The sequence below is a fragment of the Schistocerca serialis genome, chromosome 2 (genome assembly GCF_023864345.2).
Source record: "Schistocerca serialis cubense isolate TAMUIC-IGC-003099 chromosome 2, iqSchSeri2.2, whole genome shotgun sequence".
In the NCBI taxonomy this organism is placed as follows: Eukaryota; Metazoa; Arthropoda; class Insecta; order Orthoptera; family Acrididae; genus Schistocerca; species Schistocerca serialis.
Genome location: NC_064639.1, coordinates 578,226,982 through 578,239,837, shown reverse-complemented (window position 1 = coordinate 578,239,837; position 12,856 = coordinate 578,226,982). Strand labels below are relative to the sequence as shown.

Here is a 12,856-nt window from a genome sequence, read left to right as displayed (position 1 = left end):
AAAATGAATATTCAGTTAAGAAATAAGTTTTATTTGCTGCAGTTAGTCAAATTTCATAGCTGGCTCTATAGCTAGCATTCGTTTCGTCTGCTACGTGCAAGATGACATCGAAGAGACGATATTTCTAGCGCTGTCTTGGGGGCGTCACTAGGCGTACTGAGTACCTGCGTCGGACCTGTACTTCGTACGCCACAGTAGCCGATGACCAAATGGTGTAAGTCCTAAAGTTTGTATCTTAATCTACTGCAGTTGAATAAATGGGTACTTCAGATTATTGGCTATTCCGTTACAGGCTTCACAGATCAATGTCAAGTTTACAGCTGCATATTAATAACTTTTCGTTGTAGTTATACTTGGAAGTCTAACGTTGCTGGTCACGAATGCCAAGTATCTGCACAACAGACAAACAAATAAATAAACAAAATAATTTGTAGCAGATCCTTGTAAACTCTAACCTCATACCACACCTCCTTGTCACCTCCCAGGCTAGACCGGACTGAATGTGCACTCGAAATACCTCCCCATTCGGGTCCGGTGATCGCTTAATATAAGCTGCATATGACACGTAGTTTCGTATTTTCCGCTTCGAAGGTTCGCAGTCGATTAAAGAGCTGCATGTTCCTACCGAAAGTGGTGACCAGCTCGCTGCATTGAGCACCAGGAAGGTAACGTAGAGATGTAGTGTAGTGGTGCCTTGTGGGAATCCCCCGGCTCTGCCAAGGGCTCAAACCCCGCCCCCCAACCACTGTTCCCGCAGCGCCTGCTCCTCTTCTAACTGGTTCGTTGTTGTGTCTTTCAGTGAACGATGCGGGGGATTTCTACAAAGGCTTCTGTTCCCTAAACGGGGTCCCGCGGCACGCGTCTTTGGAAGAAAAGCCCGGCCGGCGCTTGGTAGGTGTTCTCTCCAGGCTTCTCTTAGATCTCTCCCTTTCTCTCTCTGTCTCTGCATCTCTCATTGTCTGCCTGCTCGTCGTAGTCGTAGTCGTAGCTTAGTGTAGTGTAGTGTAGTGTTTCGTAGTGTAGCGTAGAAACTGCTGAGTAGCTTCTTCTTTCATGAATGTGCTTGTAATTTGCTTATCTTAAAACTAAGCAGATATTTCTGCATATTTCTACAATCTTTTAAACTGCCTTGCTTCATAAATTAGCTATAACAAAACGTAATTTTGTATCAGCTTTAATTATGTAATGCATGTAATGATTAGAAAGATATTAAACAATTAAAAATTAAATGGTAACTTTATGTGGTAGAGTAAGAGAACAGGAAGAATTTTTATGTTTTATTGGTGTATGTTAGTAATGCAAATAAAGTTTCTAATTGATCTGCGAAATATTTTCCCTTACGCAACTTTTTAAAATAGTCGTCTTGTGTACTTTTCGTTCAAATGAATCTCGTGAAATGCTGAGCTTTCATAGAAATTCTTTTCTGACGGTTAATTACCACCCAAAGTCGGTGGATGCTACTGGTAATATGCTCCTTAATTTTCAACCCTTAAGAAATGTGTGGTTGAATTCGTATATTTATTAATGATGGTCCATCTAAAGGACGTACACGGCAGTAGCACACCCGAAAACTTCGAGAAAATGCTCAATGTGCTGTTCGACAATTGTCGATTAAAGGTGTATGAAATAGCCCACATCATAGACATATCAGAACAAAGAATATGTTACGTTTTACGTGAAGAATTCTCTATGAGAAACGTTTTTGTAAGATGGATGCAGCATTTGTTCAATACTGATCAAAAGCGAACGCGAAAACGAACTATCAGCAATGTTCTAAGAATAATCCTACTGTCTTATTTTCATCGGACTTGCTACTGTAGATGTGCCGCTTCAGCGAGAAAGGAAACAAAGTCAAGTCTTATGTGACAGTATCATTGTTTTCTGGATACAGAAGAGATTATTCTTACTGATTGCCTTGCAAAGAGTAAATTAATAGCTGAACCAGCTAGATGAAAAAATACCTGACACGCTCAAATCACACGAGCTTTAACATTTGTGATACTCTTTCCCCGTCAGATAAATTTACACTGCAAATCTAACAATTGTGTCGGTGCCGAACACAACCAAATTACATCAGCCGACTCAGAGAATATGGAATGACAAACCCTACTAGACGACGTACTGTTGGACATAACTCACTGTTAAAATAGGCATCATTTTATTTGGGAGCTTGGCACTACGTCGGTGTTGACCAACTTGCCAGTGCTGCGTCCTTTCAGACCCGCCGTACTTCATTCACCTGTCAGACCTACATGACTTTACCTCCAGTGCTGTTCTCAGTACTGTGTTTTCCAAAATGTGAATTCTGTCCAGTGGAAATAAAATGATTGTGTGCCATTGTTGGCCGGGAAGCCCCGCCCGGGAAAGTTCGGCCGCCGGGTTGCAAGTCTTATTTCAGGCGAAGCCACGTTGGGCTGCTTCCGCGTCAGTGGTGGTGGTGGTGGTGGTGGTGGTGGTGATGACAACATAACACCAAGTCCACAGGCGGAGAAAATCTCCAACACGGCCGGGAATAGAACCCGGGGTCACTGCATGGTAGACAAGGACGTTACCACTCAGCTAAGCAGGTGAACTCTGTCTAATTAATGTTTCGAGACAACCACTCTTGGGGAATTTTAATAAAACAACCAATAAAGAGAGACTAATTCTGGTAGAAGGGGCAAAAAGACGCCTTACCAAGGAATTATCAGAATGGAATGGAAATCGGTAGTTGTAATGTATAAACACAGACAAACAGATTATTAAAATTTCAGAAAAAAGTTGATTGTTTATTCAACAGAAAGAGCTTCATAAATTGAGCAAGTCAGTAACGCGTTGGTTGACCTGTGATCCTTATGCGAGCAGTTACGCGGCTTGGTATTGACTAATGGTGAATGCCCTCCTAAGGGATATTGTGCCGAATTCCGTCTAATTGGCGCGTTAGATCGTCAGAATCCCGGACTGGTTAGACGGCCCGGCTCATAATGCCCCAAACGTTGTCAAGTGGGGAGAGAACCTGCGATCTTGCTGACTAAGGTAGCGATTAGCAAACACGAAGACAAGCAGCAGAAACTCTCGCCGTGTGCGTGAGGGTATTATCTTGCTGAAATGTAAGTCCAGAAATACTTGTCATGAAGGGTAACAAAGCAGGACTGAGAATATCGTCAACGAACCGCTGTACTGTGGGGGTGCCGCGGATGGCAACCAAAGGGGTCCTGCTATGAAATGAAATGGTCCGCTCAGACCATAACTCCTGGCTGTTGGACCGTATAACGGGCGATAGTCAGGTTGGTATGCCTCCAGCCACGTCTTCGCTGGTCACCGATAGAGGGCTGCAAATATGTAGACACGAGGAATAAAGAAGTAGAATGTTAATAACGTTTGTTTTACTTAAAAAGCTTTAAGAGTTCATACACAAAATTCGGAGGTATTACTTCTCAGCACACCCCTCTAATGTGCGGTCCACCTTGTCGTTAGACGAAATTAGTGGATGTCAAAGAAGCAACAGGACGTAATAGTAGGTGACACTGGAATAACTCTAGGTCAGAGTTATACAGAAAATTCAAGAAGGCAAGTGAAATTCGCATTCACCATTTCTGATATGGTTGTTGCTACTGTAGAGTGGTGGTGGTGGTGGTGTTGGTGTTGGTGTTGGTGTTGGTGGTGTGTGTGTGTGTGTGTGTGTGTGTGTGTGTGTGTGTGTGTGTGTGTGTGTTAGTGCAGCCTCCTCCTGTGCCCACAGTCTGCATCGCGGCGTGTGGGGCTGTCGTGTTCCAACTGCCAGACGTCGACGACGTCGTTGTGGCGGCGTAACGCTACCGGGGAACCCGTCTGCAACGCTTGCGGCCTCTACTTCAAGCTGCACGGAGTGAACCGGCCGCTCGCCATGAAGAAGGACAGCATACAGGTGCGTGATGGCCACCTTACGCTTACAAACATTAAATGCCCGACGCTGTGTGTGTTCCGTCTGTCTGTACCCTACTGACTCGACAGCGTCGGGGAGACAGTGAAGGTAGATCACACTATGAACTGCGTGTCTACGGCTCTTCGCGCTATTTGTACGTCGTGAACAGCCAGCTTGACGAACTACTACTGGCTTAGCCGAGTTGTCATTCTGGGTAAGTTGAACAGCTGATAAGAAAGCGATAGCTGTCGAGCGTGAGACCAGAGAACTGCGCTGACGTGCTTCGAAAACGAAACACACTATCATTTCTTGCTTTCTACTAAGTAAATCGTAATTTCTTCTCGCCTTACTAGCTTCTCTAAGAGGCCGACACCTATTTCAAGATGACTCCTTATCTCGCGGGCATTCGGCTGCCAAAATAGATTTTTCAAAATTACTGGGGGTGCCCGGGATCGAATCTGAGTCTTACGCCACTAACATCTTTGTCTTTATTCATTGAGGTATGAAGGTTGAAACCAGCTAAAAAGATAGAACTGTGTGTGGCAAAGCCTATCGCTAGAAACGTAAAAGTTGAGTACCTTTAAATTCCTATTTCAGTGTTTGATCTAGAATCGCCTTTGCTACCCGACTTTTAAACACGACCATAACTGTGCAGATTACTTTTAATGTGTTTGATATCAAGTAATCTAAACTGTATCTGACTATTTGTAAACGAGATTCAGTGTAAAGAATTTTTATCAATAATAATCAGAATGGCTTTGTCATGAGAAAATCACACACCTGGCTGTATGTTATGTTGCGTAATGAAAATATGCCGTGTCATAAAGACACGTCTATTGAATTTATGTCAGTTTTTTTAAAATGAATACTGCTTCTGATTTTCTCCCAGAAGGTTCGTTTAGGCTCCACAATTGTTTCTTACCTTACAAAGGGTAACTCATCTCTACTCTGTCTGCATACTGCAAGTATATGAAGTGCTTAACTGCAAGTATCTGAAATAAATCACTGCGCGGCAAACAGCCTTATCTTACTTACTTTAATTTATCCAGCTGCATTACCGGACTAAACTTCCGTTCTTTCTCTAAAAGCGGTTCTAGGCGCTTCAGTCTGGAAACGCACGACCGCTACGGTCGCAGGTTTGAATCCTGCCTCGGGCATGGATGTGTGTGATGTCTTTAGGTTAGTTAGGTTTAAGTAGTTCTAAGTTCTAGGGGACTGATGACCGCCGATGTTAAGTCCCATAGTGCTCAGAGCCATTTGAGCCATTTTTCTCTAAAAATACTGTTCAGTGCCCGCGCAGCAGCTTAAGGCGTGACAGTGCAAGTTTTACCAAATCTTTCTTTCATCTAATAATGGGCATAAGTTTCATGAGATATTTATAAATGAATGGAAAAATATTTTGAAATTATACTGAATCTTTTTCAAAAACAGGAATAACTCGCACTAACGTAAATTATGACCATTCCTTAACATTACCAGACACCGTAAAATTTTAATTTTGTGTACAATCTTTAAATTGCATGAGATTCACTCTTTGCCTTTCTTAATGAAATGTTTTAACTAACAGTGAACACGTGACTGGTAATTCACGCAGATACTGTTAGATAAAATGAAATATTTACACAACAATACTTCGCGACTACCTTGTTCCAAAAGCGTCGTCTCGCTATGAAATCCTGTCAGAATAATTTTATATCATCAGCCACATCAGTGAGCATCTCAAATAAAGTTCCTTTGTGTGCAGCTCCTCCGCCATCTAAGCTCCTCACTCTGGCACGACACAACACATTCTCTCCGTCTCTGGCCGACAACTGCTCCCAGCTGTTCCTCTCGCCCGAACTCTGCTCAGTAATACAACCTCTGGTAGCCAAAGAATACATGTCACTCATGTGTCCAGCCCTACAAAGATGCTCATAGCAGTACACATTCCAAATAAACAAATAAACCAAATAAACTGACATTTCTCATGATATGCGCATCGTAACTGACCATTTCCCCTTATGTGTACACTTTTCAAGGTGATAAAGTTTTCAAGGTTGGTATCGTTTGACGTGTAGCCTTACTCTGTTTACTTCGAATTCTTGAAGAAGTGCTGACTAGTTTGTGACAGGTCAATAGTTACATCAACTATACACAAAAAATGGAGGACAAATACAAGCTCGAGGCTGTCCAGTGAGAGAGACAAGGAGTATAGCCACTGCTGTCTCTTTAATTATTTGCAGTATTTTATGGAACAGCGCTCCATCTATTCTGACTGTGTGTTTTTGTCAGCATGACTCAAAAAAATTATTGTAAACAGAAGTTTATAGACAAAGCAACTGCTTTATCCTTGTGTCACGTGTCTAAATGATCTAAAGACGCTAACGTTTTTGCATTAATGAGTATATTCCAAGTCATAAATATCTGGTAGTTGACTGAAAACAAAAAAGTAACACCAGTTCTATTTACGGGTAAATCTTTCAATTTACAGCACCGTCCCCCATAACTGAATCCTGGATCCCCAGTTGCTTCTGGTTCATTAAATGCTCCTAATAGACAATAAAATCGGTGCTGAACCGTAGCTCTACATCTCCAACAGCGCATGTTTAAAATTCACTGTACACTAAAATATATATAGAGTTAAGAAATTTTTACGAATTTCTCTACTGAATGATGCTAAAACTTCTAAGTTGTATTGCAGTCGTAAAGAGCAGTTAATTTCCCACATTTCTACGTTTGGTACTAGAAAATCATTATTGTCTCAGTAAGTTGGAAAATAATGAAAATACTTGTAAGTAACTTTTCGGATGACGATTTCATGATAAAACAGGTATGCTCTGAAAATTTTCAGTTTGTTGCCATTGTTTACAGCGACTCGAAGAAATATAAAAATGGTAGAGTACCTGGAAACGTACTTAGTGAAACTATCCAGCTTGCTGTTCTTTAAGCATACACAGATCTGCATCCAAAGAGGTGAAACTGTACAGGGCTTATACAGCGTCTCATCACAAGTCCCCGAACTCCCCTATGGAGCACGGAACTAACCACTAGGTATAATGAAAGACAGAGCCGCCATTATCAGACTTAGTGCAATTACTCCGCTTAGGAAGTTATAAAAGAGTGGGATGGAATGGCTGAGCAACTCCTCCTAAGCCACGCATTTCTGTAATCAGTGCTAAGCGATGCTTGAGGTGGTGTCAAGAGCAATGCTGCTGGACAGTAGATGACTGGAAATAAGTGTTTTTGAGTGATGAATCAGGCTATATCCTGTGACAGTCCGATAGAAGTGTTAGGATTTGGCGAATACATGGAAAACGTTACCTGACTTCATGTATAGTGCTAACAGTGAAGTATTGAGGATGTGGTTTTAGGGTTCTAAGGTGTTTTTCGTGGTTAGGGTGTGGTGCGATTATTGTGCTAAAGAAAACGCCAATTGCGGAAGAATCTGAACACGTTTCAGCGTATAGGAACATTTAGGACACGATGATTGTTCGTTTCAGCCTGACAATACACCCTATAATAAAGCAGCATCTGTGAGGCATTAGTTTGTCGACAGTAGCGTTCCTGAAATGGATTGTCCTTCAGAGTGTCTACCTGAACCAAGTGGACCATATTTGGGGTGAGTTACAACGTCCACTTCGCGCCAGACCCCAGTGTCCACAGTAACACCTTTCCTGGTTTCGGCTGTTGAGGAAGAATTGGTTTCAGTTCTCCCACAGAGATTCATATACCTCATTGAAAGTGTGTCCAGCAGGAGTCAAACCGTAATAAAGGCAAATGGTGGACACACTCCTTATTAATGTACGCTGATAGATGTCTAATAGATTTCCGGTTACGTAGTATCATATAGTGTACACGTGTCACTCTGATGATCTGTAAGCATGCGACAGAATGCGCTATCTAATGTGTTGCAAAAGGCCGCGCATAACAACGAGACTTTTTCAGTTCTCATACTTAGCGTTCTGTTGGTGACACAAAGGTTGGGTCAAGTGTTTCGGAAAGCCCTGGGGCTACGAACCCAGCACCGGTTCGACCTACTGTAACCATTCTACGATACTGGGTCAAAGTTTGAATATTACACACTTCGTCCATCACAGGCAAATGGAGCAAATCGGCTGGTTCTTTTTTCATTACATGTAAATTCAACTAAATGCCTAGGTATTATAATGACGAACAACTTAAATTGGAAAGAACACATAGAAAATGTTGTGGGGAAGGCTAACCAAAGGCTGCGTTTTAGGGCAGGACACTTAGAAAATGTAACAGACCCCTCTATGGTGCACCTTAAGGGGCTTACGGAGGTACCATTTTGTTCCTCGGCGGTTGCTGCGAACCCGAAAAATATGGTTATTGGGTACCAAAACCGAGCCGCGGATTCCAAGACAGCTGTACACAGGAAATGGCTGAAATTTTTGAGATATATTTCTAAGGTCCCGATCTATAACAGCATTGAAAATTTTCTTGATACCTCTATCCGTTTACGAGATACAGAGATTCAAATTTACGCTCCTTGTAAACATTAAATACGCACGTAATATCTGGTGCGAGGCGAAAACGTAGTTTATGAAGTGACATAACATTGAGAAATATGCTATAAAGTATTTCCTTTATCATCAGAACCCAATGTTGTAGTACATAAGCACACGAAAAGTTTTTCTGTAGGTAAAATACGGTCTCAGGAGAAAATTAGTTTTGCGTGGTTTCAGTTTTCACGTATGTATATTACCAAAATTTTAGTGACCCATAAAGTTGTTTTCAGATGAGTGACATGCTTTGCTGTAGCAGGGAAAAGAAGGTAACCAGCGAAAAACTGCTCCTATCGACCACAAAAAAGGTTAATATGCTCCTGATTTAAAAGACTCTGACTAAAAGGTGGGGTACCAGCCGTCTCATTCTGCCTTCATCGTCTTAAAAAAATTTCCCAGCAATTTTGTTATGCGAACATATTCGCGGGTTTTTATGCTGAGAGACGGATATAGTGGCAGTCGAAATGAGACCGAAGAGCAATGAATACAAGGAGACAGTAGACAGTGGTTGTCATAGAAAGAGCGAAGAAGACAATGGCAGTGTGGGAGAAAGGGAGAGAGACATTGGCAGTGGAACACAGTAGGCGGTGAGAGAACACTGATAGGAAAAGAGTGAAGGAGACAGTGCCGGTGGGAAAGAATAAAGAGAAGGATTAAGTGGTAGCAGGCGAGAGCCAGTGATAATGAGACAGTCCACGAGAATGACAACGAGGAAGATGTAGTGGCAGTCAGAAGACAGAAACAAGGAATGAATAAGATAGTAGCAATAAGACAGAGCAGAAGGTAGACAGTGACAATGAGATGATACAGTAATAGTAGAACAGAAGGAAGGAGACTGTGGCTATGAGATACGAGACAGTGACAGACACACACAAAGAGGTGATGATAATGAGTTGGGCTGAATGAGTGAGTGAGAATGGGTGTGAGCGGGTGGGTATGAGCGAGTTACAGTGATGGAATAGTGTGCGTGAGCGAGTTATAACTAGGGGAGCTTGTGGGAGACAGATGTGAGTTGCATGTTAAAAAAACTGCGAATATGTTCGCACGCTAAAATTTTAGTGAAAACATTTGAAGGCGCTGATGAAGGAAGAATGGAGGCAGCTGGTACCGGACACTTCAGTCAATCTTTTAAAGCAGGAATATATTAGCCTTTTTTGTGCTCCGATATGAACATTTTTTCCGCTGCTATGTTACTGCACGATCCATTACATCAAGCACTCATGGTGTGTGCTGGCTACTGCACTCTATGGTTGCCCATATTGTCGCGACGTAAGAAAGTGGTGGGTGGTAGACCAGCAGTGGTCGGTGTAACTGGCAGGATCGAATATGTCGTGCTTGAGCTGCGGGTCTGTCGGGCGCCACACGCTATCGGTGCCAGGAGCGCCGATGACGGCTGGCAGGCCTTTCTGTTATTGACGAGGTGCATTCAAGTTCTAAGGCCTCCGATTTTTTTTCTCCGGGCTGGAAAGAGATAGAAACATGCGCATTGTTTTAAAATGAGGCCGTAGAGCGCGAACAGGGCAGACTCGCCTGGCTTGTCGGCACGTGTGTGGCGGACGTGCCCGCCGCCGGCTTCGTGACTGCCACGGAAACACGCGGCGCACCACTGCACGGCTGCTCGTGACAGCCATGCCGCCAACTGTCCAAGGATCCCCTGGCTTCTCTAGCACGCCGCTTCGTTCTGCCTAAAAATACTAAAACAAGGAAATATTGAAAATGACCGGAAGGTAAATACAGTACTGGCCATTAAAATTGCTACACCAAGAAGAAATGCAGATGATAAACGGGTATTCATTGGACAAATATATTATACTAGAACTGACATGTGATTACATTTTCACGCAATTTGGTTACATAGATCCTGAGAAATCAGTACCCAGAACAACCACCTCTGGCCGTAATAACGGCCTTGGTATGCCTGGGCATTGAGTCAAACAGAGCTTGGATGGCGTGTACAGTTACAGCTGCTCATGCACCTTCAACACGATACCACAGTTCATCAAGAGTAGTGACTGGCGTATTGTGACGAGCCAGTTGCTCGGTCACCATTCACCAGACGTTTTCAATTGACGAGAGATCTGGGGAATGTGCTGGCCAGGGTAGCAGTCGAACGTTTTCTGTACCCAGAAAGGCCCGTACAGGACCTGTAACATCCGGTCGTGCATTATCCTGCCGAAATGTAGGGTTTCGCAGGTATCGAATGAAGGGTAGAGCCACGGGTCGTAACACATCTGCAATGTAACGTACACTGTTCAAAGAGCCGTCAATGCGAACAAGAGGTGGCTGCACGATCCGTTACAGCCATGCGGATAAGATGCCTGTCATCTTGACTGCTAGTGATACGAGGCCGTTGGGATCCAGCAGGGCGTTCCGTATTGCCCTCCTGAACCCACCGATTCCATATTCTACTAACAGTCATTGGATCTCGACCAACGCGAGCAGCAATGTCGTGATACGATAAACCGCATTCGCGATAGGCTACAATCCGACCTTTATCGAAGTTGGAAACGTGATGGTACGCATTTCTCTCCTTACACGAGGCATCACAACAGCGTTTCACCAGCCGACGCCGGTCAACTGCTGTTTGTGTATTGAAATCGGTCGGAAACTTTCCTCATGTCAGCACGTTGTAGGTGTCGCCACCGGCGCCGACCTTGTGTGAATGCTCCGAAAAGCTAATCATTTGCATATCACAACATCTTCTACCTGTCGGTTAAATTTCGCGTCTGTAGCACGCCATCTTTGTGGTGTAGCAATTTTAATGGCCAGTAGTGTACTACCGTGTAGTGTGAAACACTCCGTTAACAAGCAGCTCCTGTATTCTATTAAGAATGAAGTGCAAATCGCGATTATGGTTATGCGTCTCCTGGAGAATTTTTTGGAACAAATGAAAATTAGCGCCGGACCGGGACTCGAAGAAGAATTTCCCGCTTGCCGCGACCGGTCGCCTTAACCACTTCGTCTATGCGAGTACGCCTCCAGGTACGGACCCAATCTCAGTCTGTCAATAGTATTTTCCCTTCCTTGTGCTCTCAACACACTGAAGGGAAAAAAGTCATGGCATAGCGATCTGCACATATACAGCTGGCGCGTACGCAAGGTATGAAAGGACTGTATATTGGCGGAACTGCCATTTGCACACTGGTGATTCTGACCACTCGACGGGAATTACCAGACTCTGAACACGGAATGGTAGTTGGAGCTAGACACAAGGGGCATGCGATTTCCGAAGTCGTATGGAACTGAATATACGGAAATCCACAGGGTCGAGAGTGTGCCGAGGATACGAAATTTCAGGCATTGCCTCTCGCCTCTGGCGTGCAGCTTCCACTTAATGACCGGCGGCGTTTGAATAGAGTTGTCAGTGCTAACAGACAAGGAACACTACGTGAAATTACCGCGGAAATCAATATGGACGTACGACGACCGTATCCGTCATGATGGTGCGGCGAAATTTGGCGTTAATGGGCTGTGGCAGCAGACGACCGACGCGAGTGTCTTTGCTAACACCACGACATCCCCTGCAGCACCTCTCCTGGGCTCGTGACTATGGATTCGGCCCTACACTACCGGAAAACAGTGGCCTGGTCAAATGAGTCCCGACTACTGTTGGTAAGAGCTGATAGTAGGGTTAGTCTGTGGAGCAGGCCCCGGGAAGCCGTGGACCCAAATTGTCAACAAGGCACTGGTGGTGACTCCATATTAGTGCGGCCTGTGTTTACATGGAATGGACTGGGTCCTGTGGTCCAGCACACGGATAACTGACTGAAGGCCGGCCGCAGTGGCCGTGCGGTTCTAGGCGCTACAGTCAGGAGGCGAGCGACCGCTGCGGTCGCAGGTTCGAATCCTGCCTCGGGCATGGATGTGTGTGATGTCCTTAGGTTAGTTAGGTTTAATTAGTTCTAAGTTCTAGGCGACTGATGACCCGAGAAGTTAAGCCGCATAGTGCTCAGAGCCTTTTTTGAACTGACTGAAAATAGTTTAGTTCGGCTACTTGGAGACCATTTGCAGCCATTCATGGACACCATGTTATGGACGGCAATGCGGCGTGTCACGGGGCCACAATTTTTAGCGATTGGTTTGAAGAACATTCTGGACAATTGGAGCGAATGATTTGGCCACCCAGATCGCCCGACATCGAACATTTATGGGACTTAATGGAGAGGTCAGGTGTTGCACAAAGTCTTGTACCGGCATCACTTTCGCAATAATGGTCGGCTATAGAGGCAGCATGCTCAGTATTTCTGCAGGTGAGTTCCAACGACTTGTTGAGCCTATTTCGTGTCGAATTGCTGCATTACGCCTGGAAAAAGGAGGTTCCACACGATATTAGGAGGTATCCCACGATTTTGTCACCTCAGTGTATTACTGTGATTCTTGGAAGGGGTTATATAGTGCCAGCACAAGTGAGTAATGACACTGTTGGCAAATGGAGGTTTGGGCCTCTCCTGAAGGCGCGCTCAGATAG

At 44.2% G+C, this 12,856-nt stretch overlaps 1 protein-coding gene across 1 annotated transcript in view; it reads left to right on the top strand.

Moving 5' to 3' along the window:
- Window positions 1–12,856, top strand: part of LOC126456244 (transcription factor GATA-6-like) — a 536,593-nt gene that overhangs the window by 507,174 nt on the left and 16,563 nt on the right. Inside the window, exon 6 of the mRNA XM_050091996.1 lies at window positions 3,722–3,886. Coding sequence (XP_049947953.1) covers window positions 3,722–3,886 — 165 coding nt within the window. The remainder of the gene's footprint in view (window positions 1–3,721; window positions 3,887–12,856) is intronic.